General features: G+C 44.1%; 1 protein-coding gene across 1 annotated transcript; it reads left to right on the top strand.

Moving 5' to 3' along the window:
• The first annotated feature begins 587 nt into the window (after positions 1–587).
• Ms4a18 (membrane spanning 4-domains A18) lies at positions 588–20632 on the top strand. The gene is made up of 6 exons (XM_051192157.1): positions 588–1009; positions 2912–3025; positions 6547–6603; positions 16072–16182; positions 17350–17463; positions 20447–20632. The coding sequence occupies exons 1-6, from the start codon at positions 593–595 to the stop codon at positions 20630–20632; spliced, it is 999 nt and encodes a 332-aa protein (XP_051048114.1). The 5' UTR covers positions 588–592.
• Positions 20633–25490: the final 4858 nt, after the last annotated feature.

Below are 25490 nucleotides of genomic sequence, written 5' to 3'. Positions count from 1 at the left end.
TGAAGGCAAAACCCGTACACATAAAAAACAAATTAAATTAAAATTTTGATAGAGACCTAGATGTAGCGCCCACGCTATAGTTTGTTCCACGAATCGGGTGAAGGTCTAGAGAGTGAAATAAAGAGACAAGACAGCGGTCATTCATTCTTCATTCAATGGCAATGTCAGAACGCCAAATGCCTTTATTGAGGAGATAGAACGGGCTTAAATACTAACTTACAGCACAGTGGAAAATTACAGGAATTTTAGGCTTAGCTCCTCCCCACGAGGTGTGTATTGTCACGAGGTGCACGTTATCAAAACAGGAAGAGTATCAACAAAAGGTTTGGGGCAAGGAGTTCCAACCAATAGCTTCAGGCTTGCTCAAGGTGCCTCGGGGTCCAGGCAGGGCCTGACCCCTAGATTTTCAAGTATGCCCCAATCATTTGAATATTGTATCCCCAGAACTGAACTCCCAGGGAACGAGGACACTTATCTTGTGCAGAGGGCTTGCATTTTAGTGAAGACAATGACAAGCATAAGAAGGGATTAGATGGATTGTTGATTTATCAGTGACAACTGTATCTTGTGTGTTTTGTGGTAGCTATACATCATGATCCAACAAGAGAGTGTGTCTGCTGTTACTGCTGTCCCAGGCAATGTCCAGCCATTGGAAATGACGACTTACCCGGCACCAGCAACTGTGCTCCAGTACAATACAGGCAGTACAAACTTACAAAGACCACACATTGTGATCCAGAATCCAGCTGGACTGACAGGCCTGCAGGCCCAGCCCACTGTACTACAGTATCCAGTAGGAATGGCTGGTGTGCAGCCTTCACCAGGAGTGATCCAGTACTCACCAGAAATACCAAGTGTCCAGGTCCTGCCTGGAAACCCTCAGAATCCCCTGAACACTGTCCCGGGGCCAACACAGACCTCAAGCAATCCCCAGTGGAACATGTCCTTTATGTCCTTTCCTGAATTTGATCCCAAAAAATTCATAAGTAAAGAGGTCAGAACATTAGGGGTGAGTATGACGTCATCTCTCCAGCTTTGTAAGACCATCTCTGGTGCCTCTGGGTTTGGAGGTCAAAGGAGGGTAGCAGCTTCTAAAGGCTAGGTCTAGGACAACCCCACAAATGGCAGTCCCATCCTGTATTCCTCTGCTTCCCAGTTCATCCCACAGGCTCTTAGGAAGGCTATAAAATTGACCAGCTATCCCTTTCCTAGCTATCAGGACAAGGGTCAACAGCAGCTTCACTAGAAAGACCATTGACCAGTTCAGCCTCAGCTGCTGCCTCTCTATCGTAAGATCTAGTAAGCTCCTCTAGATCCCACAAGCCCTGAGGCTGCTGACTTCCTCTTCCACCAAGGGTTTTCCTGCCTCTTTCCTGCATCCTCTAGTTTCATGTAACACTTTGAAAATCTCAATTTTTTTTTTTTTTTTTGAGGCAGAAACAAGACCAGTCCTATGCTCCACTAGATAGCAGCCAACTCCTAGCAAGACGACTGGCTTGTAGCAAATTCTCTATCTCAATGCACTCGCTCACTCAGCATGGAGGGCACTCTATGAGGAGACAGATTCAGAAATTACCAAGACATGGTCCTCAAAGACGAGGGGTGGGGGAGGGGGTATTTCATAGCAGTATTGCAACTGTACCTTCTTGGCACTCTCCATGAAGTATCACATGCACAGCTTTGCTGCTCAGAGAGTGCAAGTTCATTTGAGAGGTGACTACCCTCCTAGAGGTGAGAGGACGAGGCAGGTTCAGGAAAGAGACAGACTCATCAAAACCCTACTCTGATGGGGATATGGCTAGGCTATGCCCTGTCAGAAGCTTCGTCCCCGGTATGGTGATGCCGAGGGGTGCCAGAGAGCCTCTGAGAGGTAGGGCCCAGCGGGAAGTGTAGGTCACTGGGCTAGTCCTTATAGACTCTGGATACTTCTCCTGGGAGCAAGACTGGCCCCAACCCTCTGGCTTTCTGTCTCACTGTATAATCTCTCCCTCTTGCGTGAACTCTCATCATGATGCTATTCACCACACAGTGACACAGCCAGGGGCCTTATACAGCTCAAACTGACAGTTCCCAAGCTGTGAGATGAATAGACTTCTTTTTTTTTTTCTTCAGATTACCCAGCATTTGGTATTTTATTTTAGCAATAGTAAATGGAATAATACATACTCCAACCCCTCCCTTTTTGTCTATCTGCAGAAATAGATGAGTAGATTGGGCCAATAACAGAGAGCATTGTTTGTAGCCCCAATTTATCAGAGCCACCTCTTGGACTAAAGTCTGAAAAATTATCTCAGAAATCCAAATGCTGTTCCCAAGGACCAAGGGAGACTTTAATTGTATGGGTGAAGGTGATGTGGTGATGTTACATAGGCACTGTAATTCTGTATTACGCTTCTTTTTTTTTTTTTTTTTTTTTTTTTTTTTTTTTGGAGACAAGGTTTCTCTGTATTGCTGCTTTGGAGCCTGTCCTGGAACTCACTCTGTAGACCAGGCTGGCCTTGAACTCACAGACATCTGCCTGCCTCTGCCTCCAGAGTGCCGGGATTAAAGGTGTGCTCCATCACCACCCAGCTCTGTATTATGCTTTTTATGCTATTAATTAATACCAATGAGATGCATATTAATTCTAGTGGCCAACTATGTGAAGGCATTTGGAAATCCAAGTTCAAAAGAAAACTGCTCTGAGCCATCTTACCCTTTTTGTTACCCAGGGTACCCCCTGGTACCACCTGTGGAGCTTTAAGACACACCTGGAAGAGACCCCAACCAGAGATAGTGGTCTAGTCTAGGTGTGGGTCTAGGTGAGCTGATACCAATCAAACCTCAGGGACTCTGGGGCACAGCCAGGGTGATAAAGTGCAGCCAGCAGCCCAGCTCTCTCTCACCAGTTTGCTCTCTGCTCTCCCCACAGGGTATCCAGATCCTCATTGGCCTGTTTCATATCGTCTCTGCAGCCAACCCTCAACTATACTGGAGCTATTCTGTGCTGGGGATAACAGGGTACCTGGTCTGGGGAGGGCTATCTGTGAGTACAAAGCCATGTGGGTGGGATGGGGTAAAAAGACCTTTGAATCCTACCCCCAGTCATGTCTGTGGCTGCTGCTGAGGGCTGAAGAGCCCATCTACATCCTGGCAACACCACCTGCCACCTAAAAACATTCATGTCATCATCAGAGTTTTTAGGGTCCGAGCCTCAGCTATGCAAGCTATGCAGCACTAACAAGACAGCCTCTGCTACCCGCCCCCCCCAACAGGCCATAGCAAAAGAGAAAATAAAGATGATTTATTTCCTGTGACTGCAGGGAGAAGAGGAACAAATAAAGAGGCCCGGTGACACCTCCTCTAAACCTACCTTTGGTGTTTAAGTATCAGATAAGGACCACACATAACTATGTAGTTATGGTCAAGGTGTGGTCTTGTCCATCACTGGCCCATCACTGCCTAAGTTCCAGTATGTCCTTCCAAGTGACCTGACAGATTGGCAAAGGCAAGCTCTTTCTCTAGCTGGCACCAAGCTTCAGCCTTTCTCTTCCTCCAGCATCGGACACTTATAGCAACTTTAATCCCTGATATAGATTATCTTAATACTGTAAAATATGTAAGCCACAGAGTCCACAGAGTTCCGTGATGTACACAGCATCTGACTCCTAGTCACAAGAACAACTGCAAAATTTTCAAGAATTAAGCAAGTTGTCCAACCATTTGGTAACAGGAAACAGGCTATTGCAGATAAAGTCATTTCAAGGCCTTCCCCTACTCTGTAGAGACCTCACCAGCAGGTGGCAGACATTTATAAGGGCAGCACTGCCTATGTGAAAGCCAGGGGACTAGGAGAACCGTTCAGAAAAACAGACTGTCTCCTGAAAGTCTTAATTTGGGTTGAGGGTGCAGGTCATTCAGGGTCATGCAAAACTCCCAGTAGGTCAGTGACTCCTTATCTAGCAAACTTGGGTGAGATTCACAGAAAATAAAGGATGAGTTTAAGAGGAGTTTTATTATAGAAAGATTTTTAAAAGCGGAGCCTTCAAGCCTGGGTTCCCAGGAAAAGTAAGCGGTACTTCCAACAACAGGAAAAGCCTGGTGAGCTGCCAATGTAGGGGCTTTCACATGGCAGAAACTGGGTGAAGGCTGGAGTCATACCTGCTAAGATGGGTTGATCTTTTGGGCTTATCGAGGGGCAGGCTAAGTGGGATCTTGAACTATATTTCTGATTTATACAAGCAGCTGTATAAATCGCTGAAAAGCTCATGCCCACATGAGTGATGACTCCCAAAAACCACATCTCCTGAGCTACTTGCAAAACTTGTAAGCACTCCACTAAAGAGTCTCCCACCGCCCCCAGCAAGTGGTTGTAACCAAAAAAATCATACAATATGTTTTTATTATGGTTTTACCTTCCCCCAACTCCTCCAAGATCCTCCCCACCTCCCTACCCACTCACTCTCAACTTTATAATGCTCATTACGTTTACTCACTCTTTTCCTTTCTCTCTTTCTCAAAAACAAAAACAAAAACAAAAAATGAACATCAGAACAAGCAAACAAACAAAACAGGACAAGAAAAAAAATGCTAAAAAGAAACAAAAAGGCTCCCACCAAAAAAAAATTTTTTTTAAAAAGTGTTTTGTTGACTAACTACTCCTGGGCATAGGGGACTCCCTGGAATGTGGTTGATATACCAGTGAGACTCCACTGTAGAAAACTGTTTGTCCCTTTGCCAGCAAGTACCAATTGCAAATAGCTTCTTTGTTAAGGGTGGGACCCCATGTCCACTCCCCCTTCCATCCCTACTGAACCTGTGCCTCGAACCTGTGTTTGTCCTGAGTGCTGCCGCAGGCTCTGCAAGTTCTTCTGTGCACCAGTCCTGTTGTACCTGAAGGACACCGTTTCCTTGGAGCCATCCATCACCTCCAGCTCTTAAAGTCCTTACGCCTCCTCTTCCAGGAAGATCCCTGAGCCTTGAAGGGAGGAGGGCTTTGATGATGCCCCACTTTAGACTGAGTGCTCCAGAGTCTCTCACTCTCTGTACACTGTCCAATTTGGATCTCTATGTTAATTTCCATCTACTGCAAGAAAGAACTTCTCTGAGGAGGCTCTGATCTATGGGTTTAGCAGTGTTGTTCACAGTCATTTTATTGCTGATTTCCTTTAACAGAATAATAGTAGTAGGTTTTCCCTGAGGCTCATGGCCTATTTAGCCTCAGGTTCTTCCCCCCACCCCTCCCTTCCCCTCCAACCCCCCCTACAATTGTTAACTGCTAAGCTTTTCAGACCTTTTATTTTTCTAAGCTTCCTGAGCTATGACACCCACACATATATACACACATAAATAAATGTGGTTTTTTTTTTCTTGTATGTTGTTTTAGATTGTTCCCTAATCATTTTACCTTGCTTATATGAATATGTTTTGAAGCACATTCTCAAACTGTGTGTTGTTGGTTTAGGACTAGGCAGTTGACTTTTTTTTTTTAAAGACAGGATCTCAGTAGGTATCAGCTCCTGGCTAACAGGCAGTTCACTATAAACCAGGCTGGCCATGAACTAACAGAGATAGGCCTGCATTGGAACCACCACCCCAACTAACAATTGACATCCACACATTGATCTTCTATCTGGTGAAATGACTATACTTTCTTATTAATTCTAGTGACTTTCAGACCTGCTAGAATTTCTGTGTAGCCTCTCATATCATCTACTAGTGAAGACACTGTTAGAGTACACAACAATTTTACTTCATTATCTTGTCATATCACACTGATTTTGTGGCCCATCCTGAGTTCTTGGGTTTCAACTAAGTGGTAGGTATCAGTCCCCTAAACTCTATGATCTAGGGCAACCTTTTTTTTTTTTTTTTTTTTTTAAGGTTTCAGACCATCCAGTTCAGTGCTCCCTTCTGACTGCACAAGAGTTACACTTTACCATTTAGACGTGTTTCACCTCAGTGATTCTTAAAGAAAGAAACATAAGAGAGGGATGGCTCAGTGGTAAAGTTGTTTGCCCAGCACATCCAAGGTCCTGGGCTCTATCCTCGTAGTACAAAATAATGTAAGTAGAAACTGTTGTTACTACGAAAGTCATTTTTACAGATGAGAGGGAAAGAGCTTCAACAATAATTCACGGCGATCAACTGTGTGAAAACAGGGACCTTGTTAAATCTCTTAGGCTGCTCTAGGAGCACAGAGAGATGAACTAGCAGCAGATATGAAACATGAGCCCCATTGTCCTCTCTCCCAACCTCAGGGCAATGACTGCTATGCAACCCTACCCATAACTTCCAGAGTAAGATCACCGTCAAGGATAGGACAACGTCAGCAGTGAATTAGTTTGGACAATGATATGGCCCACCATGCACTTGAGGAAACATTGAGAAAACATAGATGATGATGATAATGAATGACTTAGGACATCCTATATGGCCTGTTGGAATTGAGTGCCACAATACTGAGCACTTAAAGTTTGGGACAGGGATAATGCCAAGACGAAACTCACAGATACAAGATGTTTGGAATTTAAAGACACGTTCTTTTTTTTTTTAATGTCTATGTAGTTTATCATCTCTGGATCCCTCTCAATCTCAGCTGAAAAGTCTGCCAACAGTTGCATGGTAAGTCACAATACCAATTCTTTGATGACCCATGAGTCTTTTTTTGTTTGTTTGTTTGTTTATAAGCCTAGATCTTTACAGATCTTTTTTATATTAATTTATTTTTTATTTTTATTTCACATATTGATCCCAATTTCCTCTCCCTCCCTTCTTCCCTTCCTCCCTCCCTCTTTCCCTCTCTCCCATCCTCACATGCACCCCAACTACCCACCCCTCCCATCCCCCCCACTCTGCATGTAGGGTGATGCCCTCCAGGACCGGTCATCTAAATCTGTCAAGTCATTTGGAGTAGGAACTAGGACTTTTCTCATGTCTCTAGATTAAGGGAGTATCCCTCCATGGGGGATGTGCCGCAAGGTCCTTTTATACACCAGGAATACATCCTGGTTCTACTGTCTGAGGTCCTTTAGACTGCTCAGTTCTTCTAGCTGAGACCCATATTCAGGGGGGTCTGAGTCAGTCCCATGCTGGATTCCCAGCTACCAGTCTGGGGGCCCGTTAGCTCCTCCTTGTTCAGGTTAGCTGTCTCTATGTGTTTCTGCAACCTAGTCTTGTCCACTCCCTCTGCATCTGGATTCCAGTTGGGCTCAGTGTTTAGTTGTGGGTGTTTGCTTCTGTTTCCATCAGCTACTAGATGAGGGCTCTATGATGGTGGATAAGTTAGTCATTGATCTCATTATCAGGGAAGGGCATTTATGGTAGCCTTTCCACTGTTGCTCAAATTGTTAGCTGGGATCACTCTTGTAGATCTCTGGACATTTCTTTAGGTTCAGTTTTCTCTTCAAACCTATAATGGCTCCCTGTTACTCTCTCTCTCTCTCTCTCTCTTTCTTTCTCTCTCTCTCTCTTTCTCTCTCTGTCCTATTTCTTCCCGGCTCAATCTTCCAGTCCCATGTGCTTTCCTCTCCTCCCCTTCCCTTTCTCCTAGTTCCCTCTCCACTCACTGCCCCCCCACTCCCCATGTGCTCTGGGGGACTTGTCCCTTCCCCCTTCTGTGAGGGACTTTATATGAATCTCTTAGAATCCTCCTTTCATCCTAGTTCCTCTGGTGTTGTGAATTATAGGCTGGTGATCCTTTGCTCTATGTCTAAAATCCATATATGAGTGAGTACACACCATGTTCCTCCTTTTGTGATGGGGTTACCTCATTCAGAATGGTTTCTTCAAATTCTATCCATTTGCCTGTGAATTTCAACATTCTATTGTTTTCCCCCCGCAGAGTAGTATTCCATTGTGTAGATTGCCACATCTTCTTTATGCATTCTTCAGTTGAGGGGCATCTAGGTTGCTTCCAGGTTCTTGCTATTACAAATAATATTGCTATGAACATAGTTGAGCACATGTCTTTGTTGCATGGATGTGGATCATTTGGGTATATGCCTAAGAGGGGGATTGCCAGGTTCTGTGGTAGACTGATTCGCATTTTCCTGAGGAACTGTGATACTGATCTCCAAAAAGGCTGTACGAGTTTGCACTCCCACCAAAAGTAGAGGAGTGTTCCCCTTTCTCCACATTCTCTCCAGCATAAGTTGTCATTGGTGTTTCTAATTTTAGCCATTCTGCCAGGGGTAAGATGGTATCTCAAAGTTGTTTTGATTTGCATTTCCCTGATAGCTAGGATGTTGAGCACTTTCTTAAGTGTCTTTCAGCCTTTTTGATTTCCTCTATTGAGAATTCTCTCTTCAGTTCTGTATCCCAGTTTTTATTAGGGTTATTTGGTGTTTTGTTGACTAGTTTCTTGAGTTCTTTGTATATATTGGAGATCAGCCCTCTGTCAGATGTAGGATTGATGAAAATCTTTTCCCAGTCTGTGGGCTGCCATTTGGTCTTGTCAACTGTGTCCTTTGCCTTACAGATCCCATTTATTAATTGCCCATCTCAGTGTCTGTGCTGCTGGAGTTACGTTCAGGAAGCGGTCTCCTATACCAGTGTGTTCAAGGGTACCTCCCATTTACTCTTCTAAGAGGTTCAGTGTGGCTGGATTTATGTTGAGGTCTTTGATCCATTTGGACTTGAGTTTTGTGCATGGCAATAAACATGGGTCCATCTGCAGTCTTCTACACACCATTATCCAGTTGTGCCAGCACCATTTGTTGAAGATGCTTTCCTCCTCCCATTGTATACTTTTAGCTGTCTTGTCAAAAATCAGGTGTTGGTAGGTGTATGGGTTAATATCAGGACTTTCTATTTGGTTCCATTGGTCTACTTGTCTATTTTTGGTCCAATACCAGGCTGTTTTCAGGACTATAGCTCTGTAGTAGAGCTTAAAGTTGGGGATGGTGATGCCTCCTGAAGTTCCTTTATTGTACAGGGTTGTTTCGGCTATCCTGGGTCTTTTGTTTTTCCATATAAAGTTGATTATTATCCTTTAAAGGTCATTGAAGAATCGTGCTGGGATTTTAGTAGGGATTGCATTGAATCAGTATATTGCTTTTGGGAAGATTGCCATTTTTACTGTTTATCCTACCTATCCAAGAGCATGGGAGATCTTTCCATTTTCTGGTATCTTCTTTAATTTCTTTTTTTAAAGACACAAAGTTCTTATTATACAGGTCTTTCACTGGTTTGGTTAGCATTACCCCAAGATACTTTATGTTGTTTATGGCTATTGTAAAGGGTGATGTTTCTCTGATTTCTTTCTCAGCCCCTTTGCGTCTGAATAAAGTTGGGCTACTGATTTTTTTTTTTTTTTTTTTTTTTTAGTTTATCTTAATTCCTGCTAGTTTGCTGAAGGTGTTTATCAGCTGTAAGAGTTCCCTAGTAGAGTTTTTTTGGGTCGCTTATGTAAACTATCATATCATCTGCAAATAGAGACAGTTTGACTTCTTCCTTCCCAATTTGGATCCCCTTGATCTCCTTTTGTTGTCTTATTGCTTTAGCTAGAACTTCAAGTACAATATTGAAGAGATATGGAGAGAGAGGGCAGCCTTGTCTTGTTCCTGATTTTAGAGGAAGTGCCTTAAGCTTCTTTCCATTCAGTTTGATATTGGCTGTTGGTTTACTGTATATTGCTCGTATTATGTTTAGGTATGGTCCTGTTATCCCTGATCTCTCCAAGATCTTTATCATGAAAGGTGTTGAATTTTGTCAAAGGCTTTTTCAGCATCTAGGGAGATGATCATGTGATTTTCTTTTTCAGTTTGTTTATATGGTGGATCACATTGACAGATTTTCATATGTTAAACCATCCCTGCAACCCAGGAATAAAGACTACTTGGTCATGGTGAATGATTTCTCTGATGTATTCTTGGATTCGGTTTGCCAGTATTTTATTGAGTATTTTTGCATCAATGTTCATGAGCGACATTGGTCTGTAGTTTTCTTTCTTAGTTGTGTCTTTGTGTGGCTTGGGTACCAAGGTGATTGTAGCCACACGAAAAGAGTTTGGTAATGAACCTTCTGTTTCTATTGTGTGGAACAATTTGAGGAGTATTGATATTAGCTCTTCCCTGAATTTCTGGTAGAATTCTGCACTGAAGCCATCTGGCCCTGGGCTTTTTTTGGCTAGGAGGCTTTTGATGACTGCTTCTATTTCATTAGGGGTTATAGGACTATTTAAGTTGTTTGTCTGTTCTTGATTTAATTTTGATAAGTGATAATTATCCAGAAATTTGTCCATTTCCTTTGAATTTTCAAATTTTGTGGAGTACAGGTTTTCAAAGTATGACCTGAAAATTGTCTGGATTTCCTCTGTGTCCCTCTTTTCATTTCTGGTTTTGTTAATTTGCATGTTCTCTCTCTGCTTTTTCATTAGTTTGGATAAAGGTTTGTCTATCTTGTTGATTTTCTCAAAAAACTAACTCTTTGTTGCATTGATTTTTTTTTATTGTTTTCCTGGCTTCTACTTTATTGATTTCAGTCCTCAAATTGATTTTTTCTTGGCGTCTACCTCTCCAGGGTGAGTTTGCTTCTTTTTGTTCTAAGGCTTTCAGTGGTGTTATTAATTCTCTAATGTGATTATCCACCCTTTTCTTCATATGGGCACTTACTGCAATGAATTTCCCTTGTAGCACTGCTTTCAAGGTATTCCATGAGTTTGGGTATGTTGTATCCTCATTCTCATTGAATTTTAGGAAATCCTTAATTTCTTTCTTTATTTCTCCTTTGACCCAGGTATGGTGCAATTGTGCATTGTTCAGTTTCCATGAGTGTATAGGGTTTCTGAGATTTGTGTTGTTGTTGAATTCCAACTTTAAAGCATGGTGGTCTATTCCAATTTTTTTGTATCCGTTGAGGTTTGTTATGTCACCTAATATGTGGTCAATTTTAGAGAAAGTTCCATGTGGAGCAGAAAGAAGGTATATTCTTCTGTGTTTGGATGGAATGTTCTATGCCTGTTAAACCCAATTGAGACATAACTTCTGTTAGTTCTTTCGATTTTTTGTTAAAGTGTCTGACTGGTGGTCCTGTCTAGCAGTGAGAGTGGGGTGTTGAAGTCTCCCTCTATAAGTGTGTGAGGTTTCATGTGATTTTTGAGTGTTTCTCTTATGTAGTGTTTCTTTTATGAATGTGGGTACCTTTGTATCTGGGGCATAGATGTTCAGAATTGAGACTTTGTGCTGATGGATTTCTCCTGCGATGAATACAAAATGACCGTCTTCATCTCTTTTGATTAATTTTATTTTGGTTTGAAGTCTAACTTGTTTCTAACAAGTTAGGATAGCCACAACTGCTTGCTTCTTGGGTCCATTTGATTGGAAGATCTTTTCCCAACCCTTTACCCTGAGGTAATGTCTATCTTTGAAGCTTAGATGTGTTTCTTGTATGCAGCAGAAGGATGGATTCTGTTTTCGTACCCATTCTGTTAGCCTGTGTCTTTTTATAGGCGAGTTAAGACCATTAATATTGAGGGAAAGTAAGGACCATTGATTGTTAATGCTTGTTTGTTTTAGATTTGTTGATGGTGGTGGTTTTGTGAATATAATTGCCCTGCTTTACCCTTGGGTTCTGGTAAAATGGGATTATTTATTGCCTATGTCTTTGTGAGCATTGTTAATTTCCTTGGGTTGGAGTTTTCTTTCCAAAACTTTCTGTAGGGCTGGATTTGTAGATATGTATTGTGAAAATCTGGCTTTGTCATTAAATATCTTGTTTTCTTCATCTATAGTGATTGATAGTTTTGCTGGGTATAGTAGTCTGGGCTGGCATCTGTGGACTCTTAGTACTTGTAGAACATCTATCCAGGACCTTCTGGCCTTGAGAGTTTCCATGGAGAAGTCAGGTGTAATTTTGATAGGTCTTCTTTTATATGTTACCTGTCCTTTTTTTCCTTTGCTGTTCTTTATATTCTTTCTTTATTCTGTATGTTAGGTGTTTTGATTATTATATGTTGAGGGGTCTTTTTTCTTTGGTCCAGTCTATTTGGTGTTTGGTATGCTTCTTGTACTTTCATAGGCATGTCCTTCTTCAGATTGGGAAAGTTTTCCTCAATGATTTTGTTGAATATTTTTGAGCTTGGCTTCTTTGCCTTCCTCTATGCCTATTATTCTTAGGTTTGGCCTTTTCACGGTGTCCCATATTTCCTGGATGTTTTGTGTTAAGGATTTGTTGGATTTATGATTTTCTTTGGTCGATGAATCTATTTCCTCTAGTTTATCTTCCGCGCCTGAGATTCTCTCTTCCATCTCTTGTATTCTGTTGGTTATGCTTGTATCTATAGTTCCCGATCTTTTGCCCAGTTTTTCTATTTCCAGCATTCCCTCAATTTGTGTTTTCTTTATTGTCTCTATTTCAGTTTTCAAGTCTTGAACCGTTTCCTTCGCCTGTTTAATTGTTTTTTCTTGGCTTTCTGTACTTTCTTTAAGAAATTTGTTCATTTCTTCCAGTTTTTTTGTTTATCTTCTATTTCTTTAAGGGATTTTCTCACATCGTCTTTGATGGCCTCTATCATTTTTATGACAATATTTTTTAAGTCCTTTTCTTCTGCTTCATCTGCTTTGGGGTGTTCAGGTCTAGTTTGTGTAGAGTCCCTAGATTCTGATGGTATCATGCTTGTCTTTCTATTGTTAGGTGTTTTCTTGTATTGCCGTCTTCCCATGGCTTCTTCCAGTAGGTGCAGGTGGGGGCTCTCTCTCTCTCTCTCTCTCTCTGATACTCCCCCAGTGGGCTTAGGTGGGTCAGAAGTTCGATGTTGTAGCTCTGGGTGGTTCAAGCTCTAGGAGGTCTCTTCTAGGCAGGAGCCCAGCAACGGTGGTCAAAGATCAGGCTCTAGTAGAGGCCCTGTGATGGGTGTCAAAGATCCTGCAGGCTGGGACTCATTATGTTCCTGTGCAGACAGGTTGATCTAGCCTGCGCCTGGCACTCTCCAGCTGAGGCCTCTTTAGCAGAGGCCCAGTGATGGGGGTCAAGGATCCAGCCAGCAGGGGCTCTGGATGGCTCCAAGGGGATAGGCAGATCTCTGGGAAGGGCCCCGGAACTCCAGTAGAGGACCAGCAGTGGGGGTCAGAGATCAGGCAGGTGGGAATTCCGGGTGGTCCTGCGTGGGTAGGAAGGTCTAGTGTGCTCAGAGCAGCTCCAGGAATTTCCCCGAAAGTGGCAGGATTCAACCCATGAGTCTTAAAGAGGAATAGTTGGCCCTAAGGACCAATCCTTTATTTTACATAATTGGCCATGAAATTTGAAGTGCAGAGCCCCATTGTTAATACAGTCTGTTTCACAGCCTCAGTTTTTACAATGGAAACTCCCTGGTTCTTGGCAACTAGGGAGCCTAGCCTCCCGATATGCACAGAACTGTAAACTCTGCATTCCTACCTCAAAAGATAAACTCCCACATCTTTCTCCAATACAATCAGACACCTAAAGTGAGCATCAGTGAGCAGTGGTTAAGATGGAATATGGGTTGCTAATTTGTAGTCACTCTAGCTATCACCTCTCCTATATCTGTCTTTCTCCTTGGTTCCTAGGTTTGGGCCTAAGGGTGATGGCTTTTGGACCATGACCTTGTACTCATCTACACAAGACTTAGAGGAGGCAAAGAGTCAGAGGGTACAAGGTCCAGGGCCCAATGAAACCCTAATTTTGAAGTGTCTATACTCTGGAGATAGTCCATTTGGCATCATCATCACTGGCTTCTGTTTTCTTAACCTGGATGTGGTAGATCCATGTGTGATATAATATCAGCTACCTCCATGGCCATAGAAGTGAAAAGAACCCCTTTGGCTCCAGCACCCCTTTGGCTATCTGTTTGACCCAGACGGTATAAATGGGCTCGAACAAGGGGAAGGTGCCTAGCTATACTTTGCCTGTCCATTGGCCCAAACAGCTTTATCCATCAACCTATAAAAGCAATGTATATTTACAGCATACAAAAGGCATCTAATATCAAGGGGTGTCATACACCAAAGAAAGCCACTAATCAATATAGGGAAACAGAACTGACAGAAACAAATAGACACACAGAGAGACACATAGTAAAGACAACCATGATGATCACCACACATTCACATACCTGAACAGACTAGGGGATTCCAGTGACATGTCACATGGATCCTAGACACTGGATCAGCAGCTATGCCCAGCCTTTCTTTTGTGTCCTAGACTGAAGGCCCCTTAACTAAAGTTACCTTCAGAGGTGACAGGCCAGATAACACTTATTTGAAGAAAATTTAGACAGGGTGTCAGAGAGGCCTGGACTATCACAAGCACCAAGACTCTGAGTTTCTAGAAAAACCTGGGTGCTCTCCAAAGGACTTTCATGATACGGGTTTAAAAAGGGGGGTGGAGTGATTTCAGGTTAAATTAAAGATGCCTCGCTGAGACAAGATGAAGGAACTTTAGCTATGTCACAAGAGAAATGTCAGACTTTGCCTCAAATCACACAGTGAATATGTGACAGAACTGGAATTTGAGTCCAGAATTCTCTGGTTCCAAAGCTATGCTGAAACACATTGCATGTGCTACCACTACATACTGAAACATGTCTCAAAACAAACAAATGAGAAACATTTAGCAATTTGGAAAAGTCATGAAAATTTGCTATGCGATAACCTGGAGGTGTTTTACATTAAACAGAAAGCCAGACCTGGGCCAGAAGGAGATAAACATGTATTACAGCCATCTCCCCCAAGGTATTTCCTACTTTTTCATTAGCTGGACCTAAACAAATACTTCTGGAACAATTGTATCCCCAACCATAATCTTTGATGTGGTGTTCCTCATCCCAACAGGCAGAGAAGAGCCTGGTCATCTTTGGACCTGTGCTGCAAACTTAAGGAGCTTCTGTGTAAGTGCAGAGCTGGTGCCAGGCCCTCCTTCCCCTTCCTTTCTCTACATGGCTTCTGTCTCTTAAGGAAAGTGGTAGATGAAGGGCATCTCCTGATTCCTAATCCATGATCTACAAGGCAATTTTTTTCTATCTAGGTCTGCCTTACAAAAAGGAGCACCTCCTCAACTCCCCAACATCAAGTGATCTCACATCGTCCTTTAACGTCCTAACAAGACTGGCCAAACACTGCCGGCACCCTCTGGGAAACGCAATGCCCTTGCCAAGCAAGGGCTGTGGCATTCCTGGGCCTCTCTGGACTCTGTGTTGCTCGGCTGTCTGACTTTTAACTGAAATCTCTGCTTCACTTTCTATGTCTGGCAGCTGCCCCAGACTTGGCCCAGATGTGACATGTTGACTCTTCTTTATTTTCTTCCCCAGAACCTCACTAATGGGAGCAGCCTGAGTTGAGCCAGGCAGTAAACAAAGCTTGCTGACATCTCAGCATGGTGAATCTTCCCCAGCCAAGCTTGCCAACCCAGGCTCCAGCCCCAGGCTCACCCTCAGCATTCCTATCATCTTATGTCTCTTCTCGGGGCAAGCTTGGTACCCTGCTTCTTTCTTCTGCACAGCAACCTCACCTTGCCTCCAAATACCCTTCCGAATCTCCTTGCCTCCCTCAGCTGCTTAGCCAGGTGTTGATATTCTCCCACTGGGATGGGGAATGTCCTTCTGTATGCTGTGAATATGTGTTTCTCTTATTGGTTGATGGATAAAGCTGTTTTGGCCAATGGACAGGCAAGATTTAGCCAGGTGGGAAACCAAGACAGGGATAGAGAAAGGTAGTAGGCAAAGTCAACAAGATTCCATGTAGCTGCCAAGGAAGCAAGAAATCCAGGCATCACCAGTAAGCCAAGAGCACGTGGAGATACACAGATTAATAGATGGGTTAATAATTAAGGGAGATCTAGCCAATTAGAACCCTGAGCCATTGGCCAAACCATTTATAATTACCATAAGCCCCTGTGTGTTTATTTGGGACTAAATGGGAGGGAAAGAAACTTCCATTTACACCAATGGGTGGTTCCTGCCCTGAAGAAACACAGAACAATCATATCTCACTACCCTGGGGTAAACTAACAGACTTCTGCCCCAACCAGCCTGGCCCCCTCCTTTCTGCCCTGCTCCTCTTTTGTCCTATGTCCAGAGTCCTCCCAAATGCTGAGCTTTGACCTCCGCTCACCATTCCCCTCTTTTATGTCCTTCAGGTGAACGCCAGCATCGGCATGAATATCGTCAGTTCCATCTTCTCCCTTGCTGGTATCATCATTATCATTGTAGATCTGTGTGTTTACAACTCTGGTCTTGGTTCACTGGTGGTAAGCATTACAACTGACTCGTCCCAAGGCTTCTTTAGGATTGGGAGAGTTTACATGGCTGTTTCTTGAGCAGGAAGGAATTGCAACAGAATTCCATCCTAATATGATCCATAAATCACATAACTTCCTCCATAACCCTGCAACTGCTAAGAAAACCACAATGTTCCTCACACCACGGTGAGAGCTCTAAGAGGCAAATTGTCTCGGTGGATATATGGTTGCTTATCTCAAGCTGCAACCTGGTCCCCCTTCAGGATTAGTCAAGCAGACAAAGGAAACCTGGCAGAGCAAAAGACCCATCTATAGTGGTGAGGACAGTCCTCAAAAAGAGAGCTTCCCTGGAAGAAGCCCAGTCCAACTTGACTGGACATGGCAGGAAAACATGCAAGCTTGTTAGCATCTGGAATCCAGCCCTAGGCAACAGGATGAACTGACAAAGAGGTAGATTGTGGTCATGTAGAACAGAAATTTAGGATTCCAATAGGCCTGAGACCAAACCCTGGGGTCCCATCTTCTGCTGAAGGGGAAGAGTGAGGAGAAGTACACCTAGAACCCTGCCTAGGGCTACAGCAGGAAGCACACTGAGCTCAGTCCTGCTTTCAAAGCTCTGTCTGATTTCAAAGCAAGACCAGAGATTGAGCTACAACAGCCAGAAGCCAAGCAGAGCTGATGGTCCTGACCTCACTGGTATATCACCAATTCACAGTAAGGGCCCCAGCCTTTCATATGGGTTCATAGCCAGGTAGGGTTCATAACAGGTAGGGGTCATCTCAGAAGCAAACTTTAAGACAAGTAATTTTGATGGAGGAAGTTAGCAATGCCTCAGGGCAGGGAATCAGGGGTACTTACACACCAAACCTACAAGCCTGCTCTCTAGAGGGTTGTTTGAGCTTCAGGCTTGTAGTATAAACAGCAACATGGGCTTCTGAGGCCATAAAAGTAACGATTAAGAAATGCAACGGCTGTTAAGTGGAAGTTGGGGTATACTGAAGGGATATGGCAAAGGTACAACGTAAAGGCAGCATCTATGCCAAGACACCACACACAGAAGGATCTCCAGGATTACAGATGAGGCATATGGCATTTACTTTAAGAGAGCTACAAGTACAGACTGCCATCCAGTCAACCATGAAGCCTAAAATGCCCCCATTTTCTCTCTGCCCCTAGGATTGTTTGAAAGCAATCACTGGGGGTCTTCTCCCCTTTGCCTTCCTGGAATTCATCATCACCTGTGTGGTCTCACATTTTGGGTGCCAGGCTACATGCTGGACCCATTTTGAGGTGAGTGTTGGGCTTTATTCCATGAATCAGAGCCTACTCTGGGGAGTTTAGCAAGAGATGACTAAGGTTTTAAGAAAAGTGGGCTGAAAGGGTGTATCTGATAAGTTTTGCTGCATAGCAAACTACCCCAAAACAAAGTACCTTAAACCTTAGACTTAGAATTTAATGCAGCAGTACTCAACCTGTGGGTCATGGCCACTCTGGGGGTCACATATGATATTTACATTACAAATTCTTAATGGGAGTAAAATTACAGTCATGAAGTAGCAACGAAATCATTTTATGGTTGGGGGTCACCACACCACAAGGAACTGTACTAAAGGTCACAGCATTAGGTTGAGAACCATTGACTCACTTGGTTCTTGGTTCTAAGTATCATCCATTTGTATGGTGATACAAGACTTGTTCCTCAACTGTTCTCAGATGAACTCACTCTTTAATCTGAAGCCAGCTGCCCAATGGGCTTCAGGAAGGCTGGTGCTCAGGTCTCTTAGCAGGCCAGCTCATTTCTGTTCCTGTTATCTCATCCTCCAGTATGCCAGCTTGAGTTTCTATACAAATCAGCTGGATTTCAGCCTAGCAAGAATGTAATGCCTCACATGCAATCACATGCAAGCACTCTAGTCCTTGCTTGTCCCTGCTTGCTGATGCTCCATGACCAAAGTCACTCAGGTGGCCAAACTTATAGTTGGTGAGCAGAGGACAGCTCTAGCTCAGGGAAGGAAATCTACAATGTCACCTAAGACATATAAGTAGGAGAACTTAAGGGAGGGGTGGTTTTGTTTTGGGGGGATTTTTTTGTTTTGTTTTGTTTTGTTTTGTTTTCAACCAAGTTATTAACATACACACAAAAAAAAAAAAAAAAAAAAAAAAAAAAAAAAAAGCAAACCATGTTTATCCCCATGCCAGGAATCCCAAGCATTCCACCCAATTCTATCACCATGCTTGAAGTCAGGGTCCTGTTATGGATTGTGGATCTTCTTGACATAGCAACCTAGAAACCAAAACAACTTTGGGGCTGAAAATGTAGGCTGAGAATTTGGTTAGCATACAGGAAGCCCTAGATTTGACCTTCAGCATTGCATGAATCAAACATAGTAGTAGTGTATGCCTGCAATACCAGAACTTGGGAGGTAGAGGCAGGATAATCAGAAGTTCAATGTCATCCTTGGCAACTTAGCAAGTTTGAGGCCAACCTGGAATACATGAGACTCTGTCCCAAAAAAAAAAAAGGCAATACTAATAAAAACAAGTTCCATTAACATACACAACAGAGTGTAGTGAGACAAGAACCAGATAACTCAAATATACTCTCCCATTCAATAGAGAAAGACCTTATAAGAGGCCCAGGACAGTCACTGCTCCATAAAATTCTAAAATCCTATGGAGCAGTCTAGAGACATGGCTCAGTGGTTAAAAGCACTGACTAGTCTTCTGGAGGACCCAGGTTCAATTCCCAGCACCCACATGGCAGTTCACAACTGTCTGTAACTCCAGTTCCAGGGGATCTGGCGCCCTCTTTTACAGTCTTCAGGGCACCAGGCATGCACGTAGTATAAATTCATACCAGTAGGAAAAACACCCATTCACACACACAAAAAAAAATCTTTATTTAATCCTAAGAAGAACATATTGCTTGGTTAGGAATCAGTTCAGCTTTGAGGAAGAACCTGCCATTATTTTGTACTACTTCCTGGTTGTGTCTTCCTAGCCCACTGTTCTGTGGGGTCTCTTGACTCTACTGTCAACAACACTGTCCCTTTCTCATAAGAAGGAGCCCATCTTTTCCATCTTTGGAAAGATGGGCAATTATCTAATCATATTTGCACTATGAGAAACATCAGTTCAAATTTAGTGGTCATTTTGCTAACACAAGTTCCTCAAAATTTCTGGGGATGTTTTATCTACCAGATTATGGCTTTTGCAACTTGATAAAGCCTCATCTTTAGCCGTGTTCTAGACAGACCTATCTCAAAATCTACCAAAACCTATTTTGGGATCAGGCCTCTCTGGAACCAAGCCCATAAGATTTTCAGAAGCTTTTCAGTGTGGCCAAGGGGAAGGCCAGAGACATGGTTCAGTCAGTAAAGTACTGGCTGTACAGGCATGGGGACCTGAGTTCAGATCTCCCAGCACTCATACCAAAAGGCCAGACTCTGCAACATATGTCCATAATGCCAGCACTAGGAGTCAGGGAATGTGGGGCAAAGACAGGTAGATGGAGCTCACTGGCCAGCCAATCTAACCAATCACTGAGCTCCAGTGATTCAGTGAGAGACCCTGTCTCGAAAATAAAGTGGAGAGCAGTGAGGAAGACACACAATGTCAATCTCTGGCCTCCATACACATATGTACACACAGTCACACATATCCCCATGCACTTGTGCACACACACATAAACACTTACACAGTCTTACTTAGCACAGGATTGTCTAACCCTAATTTGACATTTGTTGTTAGGCCTACAATTTACTATAAATGTCATTTATCATTGGTAACTTCAGAAATGTAGCCCTAAGATGTAATAGCTCATGCAAGAGGCATTTAGCTCATGACCTGCTGACCTTGCAGACAGTTCTGATCTGCTGGGATTGCTGAGTCAACAGTTGGTTGCTGAGATACCCAGAGGTTGTGTGGTCTTGGATGCACACATTTCTCACAGTTGGCAAACCTCCTGTGAACAGTAGAAAAAGCAAAACAAACAAACAAACAAACAAAAACTTCATTATTCATCAGGTCAGCCCTGCTTTCTGTTTCAATGAGCATCAAGAAAGATCAAGCCTTAGTAGGCAAACACTTCACAGGCCTCTGTTTGTATCCCCATTACTACTGTCTCCTTAGCCAAAGAAAGTCATGTGATCAAGGTCAGCATCCATGAGAGAGGGCCCACCCCAGTCATGGAAAGAGGAAGAGAAAGAAGGTACTGCTTTTCTTGAAGTTTACTACAAAGGACACAGATGCCTTCCTGGTCTTTGTCTTTCAGAACATGACTGTGATCTCACCCATGGTCAGTGGCAACACGGTCAACATGACCAATGGACCTGTCAACACCACCAGCCCAGCCAGTGCCACCAACATCCCAGTTCAGGCCACTGTCCATCCCACTGTCCCCAGTAATGCTTACCCTGAAAACTTATACATAAATGGAGCTGATCTTACCCAGAAATAGCTGATGGAATGCCCATTTCGAAGACATGGAGGTACCACTACAATGGAGGCTTTGTTTCCACGTGAAACCCCTGAGACCTTGACCCTGGCGTAACCACCAGGCCAGGGCCAACACCATTTCCCTTCCCTTCACTCCTAAGCTTCTCCCTTTGGATTGATATTTTTTATTGTTATTAATGTGCTTTTTTAATTCATAAATGCTGTCCTTTTGACTCCAGGTGCCTTTTAACTTTAACAAGCTGCATACAAGGTTGCATTTTTTCTGTTGTTGTTGTTGCTCTGTTGCTCCACTTACATACTTACTGTTGAGAAGTCAATTCTAAACCAGTAGACAGGCCAACCATAGGAACATGGGAGCCGCACAGAGAGCATGAACTGCCCAACCCCAGTTGCTGTGTGTCCCCAGCACTCCTGAGTGTGTGAGTGAGAGAGCAAATGAACACCATACTGCCTGCTGGAACTGTAACAAGCAAGCCACCCAAGCCCAGGAAAAAGCTGTCTTGGTTGAGCAATGGTAGAGATGCAAACTTAAAACCCCCTTTTACTTGTAAAAAGAGGCTCTATAACAGGACCTTTCAGACTATAGTGGTCCATCATCACTGTCCACCTCCCTCTTCTGTCCTTCTGTTTTTCCAAGAGTCCATACACTGGGCAACATGCACAAGTGACAGGATCCATGTTCCTGGTGCCACTCAACAGCATGACCATGGCTCCAATCAGATCCACAAGGCTGTTTTCAGCTAATCTGCAGAGACCAAAGACACTTTCTTTCGCTAGTGTGACCCTGGCTCCTGGCACCGCTTCACTAAGTGCCTTTGTTCAAGCATTTCTTTTTATTTCACATGTGTGTGCATAAGTGTTTGATGCATACGCAGGTAATATTGGCTCAAGGGTGTGTATGAGTGTGCTTGTACATATATGTGCATGCATGTAGAGGACAATTTCAGACGTTTCTCAGGTACTCTCCTCTTCCTCTTCCTCTTCCTCCTCTTCCTCTTCTTCCTTGAGACAAAGTCTTTTTACTGACTTGGAATTCACCACGTATACTAGGCTAGCAAGCCAGTGAGGCCTGGGAATCTGCCTGTCACACCGCCCCAGGCCTAGGCTAACCATCATGTGCCATCATGCCTGACTTTTTCTTTTTAACATGGACTATAGGGATCAAATCAGATCTTTGTGTTTGCAAAGCAAGCACTTTACCAACTGTCTCTTCAGCCCCTCAAGCATCTCTTTTCCACTTGCAATAAGTAAGGGTAATAAAGGAAAAAAAATGAAAGGGTCAAAAACTTCCATATTGCAGCATCCACTAGCCTGAAGCTCCCCACAGTCATTACCAGTTACCAGAGGGCCCTGTGATTTCCATAACCTTTAAGGATGAGGTTCTTATGGCCACCCAAATGCACTAGAGTACAGTAGTCACAGCACTAGGAAGTAAAGGACAGTGGGCAGCCAACATGTGAATAGTGCCTCTACTTCAGTGTTCACAGAGACTGAATGTCCAACAATAATATAGAGACATCCTCAGTCCATCCCTCACAAGAGGAAACTGAGACTCAGACAGAAGATGCTCTGTTTTGCCTGTTGCTATGGCAAACACCAAGGCCAAAAGAAACTTGGGAGAGGAATAGGTTCATTTCAGCTTACAGCTCCTGGATCATGGTCCATCACTGAAGGAAATCGGGGCAGGAACCTGGAGGCAGGAATCATGTAGGAATGCTGTTTCCTGGCTTGTTCCCTGGTGCCTAGCTATCTTTCTAAAGGATACTGGGGCTAGCTTCTTAGAAAATGGCACTGCCCACAGTGAACTGAACCCTCCTATAGACAATCCCTCACAGACATGTTCATGCTCTAAGTTGACAAAGGCATTTTTTCTGCTGAGACTTTGTTTTTAAGGTGATTCTAAGCTATTTAAGTTGACAGTTTGTAAAAGGTCCCCAGACCTTAGCACTGCCACCATGATGGAACCCGGACATAAGCAACACCTGTTGATGGGAGATGTCATTCTGTAAATATATTTCTCATATTGTTTAATGAATAAAACACTGTTGGCAAATTGGAAAGCAAGATAGACGGGACTAGAAGAGAAGGAGGATTCAGAGTAGTCTCTGGCCAGCTAATAAAGACTTTCTAATGGCTCTAAAACCTTGTCTGAAGCCTTGTCTTTGGTGGATTCCTCACAATGACTTAATGCTAACTGGGACAGGAGCCCTTCTCTGTAGATGTAAAATAGGATTCCCTGACACCTGGGCCACAGACCCTTCTACCATACCACAATAGCCTGCTCTGTCCCTCCCCCTTCTCCCTAAGTCTCCATGTCTACCCCAGGGCAGGATAAGCTAACATACACTAACTGAAGACTTGTCCCTGTTGAACCAGTTTGGGGCTGTCCCCCCAGAGTGCATGGCATAGGAATCCTCTGGGGGAAACCCATTGTCATCCCACCAGTAAGATAAACCAGACCCAAAGCATTCCACTTAAGACCTCCTCCCTTAAGACCCATTCCTCTACGTCACTTCTGCACTTCTGCTCAGAACCTGTGCCTCAACCCACTCCTACCTACTACATAAAGCCCTTGTTCAGAGCATGCAGGGAGGGAAAAGTGTGGCCGCATCTGTTCCTATATGCAACAACTGTATACCTACTATGTGTCTGGTGCTAGCCAGTGGAGATAAATGGGCAAATGCTAAACTGCTGGGGTAGCCATTAATACTTTAGCTTTGGGATCACAAAGTGGGCAGGAGTCAGAGGAGCAGCGTAAGTGCGGGGCAGTTAGGAAGGGACCTCTCCCAGCTCAGAACAAGTAGAATGAGCACACCTCTGTGTTGTAGTGGCCAGTCTACTATGTAGTATTTCCCAGCAAAGCATTAGCCCAGTGTACAAACAGAATCGACAGATTCGGCCACATCCAAAGAAAAAGCAAGGACAAGGATCATTCAGCAAGAGAGGGAGATTTGACCATACTGGCTAAATCATCCAGGCTACATGACCTGGAGAAGGAGGTAGATAGGGCTGGGCACTGGGCTTTCTCCCTGGACATTCCCACATCTCCAGCTTATCCTGTCCCCATAGTTTGTTTTGTAGATGTGGGTGTGGTTTTAGAGAGAGATAAGTCAAGATCAGGATAAGTCAAGTTGTAGACAATGGCTTGTGACAGCCTGTGGTGTTGCCTTTAGTGAGTGTCCTGTGACATTAATCCCCCCTACTTGATGAAATGAGGGCACAACTCATGGTGGCTATAAAGCCTGGTGGAGAATCTGTCTTTAGACAATGGAACTTGAAGAGTCCCTGAGGAGCAAGGCCTAAGGAGGAAGAGGTACAAGCTGTGCTCTGGAGTGTCTGTTTCCTAAGCCCCAGACAATGTCTGTGGCCGCTGATAGTAAGAGATAATCAGGCTACCCCAAAGATTGCTACAAGATTGGGACACATGGGGAAAGAGGCATCAAGATTAACATGAGAAGCCAGTTGGCAGATACTGGAAACCTCCCTACCAAGACTACAGGGAAGGAACAGAGTAGCACTGCACACTGATGACAAGTGTGGAAAAGGTAGGTCCCACTCAAATGACCTATAAAGGGCCCTGATGTTGGAGGCCTGACACTTTTGAGCCTCTGAGCTGTCCCAGGCGTCCATCCTACTTCCATTCTCAGAAGAGCCTTTCTCTTACTTAATACCTGTCCTGTCTATCGCTACCCATGTGTCCTTGACCTAACTCCTCATTCAGGGACATAGGTCTAGAAATCTTATCATGTGCCCTCTAAACTCAAATCCATGCCTATAACAAAGATGCAGTCCTTCTGCTATACCAGGAAATAATTCATTTTGTTCCCAGTCTACTGTTCTCTGGGCAGGTCTGGTCTGACCTGGACTTGGCAGAACTATCTCATGCATTTGTGTTCAGTGGAAGGCCAGCTCCATGGCCTTGCAGGCCATGGCTGCATGGGTGGGGCTTCACCAGGGACAATGGGGTTATGCCATGTGCATCAGCCTCTAACAGGGAAGCCAGGCATGGTCAGTGCTGGGTGCAGAGCTCACAGCCTCCTATGTCTTGGGTTGGAACTGATCACTCCCACTTCTTGTTGGCATAGGAAGTCACACGGCAGCCCAGTTTTGAGGACTCAGGAAAACAACTCCAACCCTCTGCAGGTGTAGACACACATTGGCCTGAGGACTAAGGCCGTTTTGACACTCAACCTGCCTTCCTGATCTATCCCAGCATTAGCTGAGGGCTGACCCAGGCCTGTCCCCACGATGTCTTGAGTTTATAGGTGCTATCCAATCATGAGACCTCATAAGATATTCTGAGATCCTGGACCCAGAAACTCACAGACTAACTTTCCAAGTACTTGAAAGGCACTGTGTATGTAAACATACACACATACTAACACATGTTCACATGAATGTTCATGCTTAGACAGAAATCTGTGAGTCTCCTGGGCTCCTTGTCTAACTGTGGTCAAACCTGGGAGGACAGAACACAGGCAGCCTGCTTAGTCTTCTCAGAGCATCTCAGTGGGGTGAAGGGGAACCTTATGGGTTCCTATCCCAGCTCTGACACGAGTAGGGGGTGCCAAGCAATTCACTTTACTCTCTGGGCCTTGACATTCCCTCCCAGAGACTGAAGCAAGGGAATGGGATGCTCTTGGGCCCTTGGGAGGTCAGTGACCACATAAGTGGCTGCCTCTGGCCCCCACCTCTGGGAGACAGGCGGAGACCTCCGAGCGGGGAAGGACTGAGAACCTGCCAGAGACACAGCTCCCAAGCAGTGATTCCCAAGCCCCACAGGAATAGCAAGGTTCTCACAGGATATGTGTGAATGTAGGAGCGCAGAGGCAGAGGGGAGCCAGCAGCCCGCACAGCAG

The sequence above is a fragment of the Phodopus roborovskii genome, unplaced genomic scaffold, assembly GCF_943737965.1.
Source record: "Phodopus roborovskii unplaced genomic scaffold, PHOROB, whole genome shotgun sequence".
Taxonomy (NCBI): domain Eukaryota; kingdom Metazoa; phylum Chordata; class Mammalia; order Rodentia; family Cricetidae; genus Phodopus; species Phodopus roborovskii.
The sequence above is the reverse complement of the archived record's forward strand: the minus strand, read 5'-3'. Positions and strand labels throughout refer to the sequence as shown.

Excerpts from the sequence above, each read along its gene's own strand:
- Ms4a18 (XM_051192157.1), top strand. The coding sequence starts at position 593 with ATGATCCAACAAGAGAGTGTGTCTGCTGTTACTGCTGTCCCAGGCAAT. Across the intron at positions 16,183-17,349 it reads CTGGTCTTGGTTCACTGGTG|GATTGTTTGAAAGCAATCAC; the intron begins GTAAGCATTACA and ends CTCTGCCCCTAG. Across the intron at positions 17,464-20,446 it reads CATGCTGGACCCATTTTGAG|AACATGACTGTGATCTCACC; the intron begins GTGAGTGTTGGG and ends TTTGTCTTTCAG.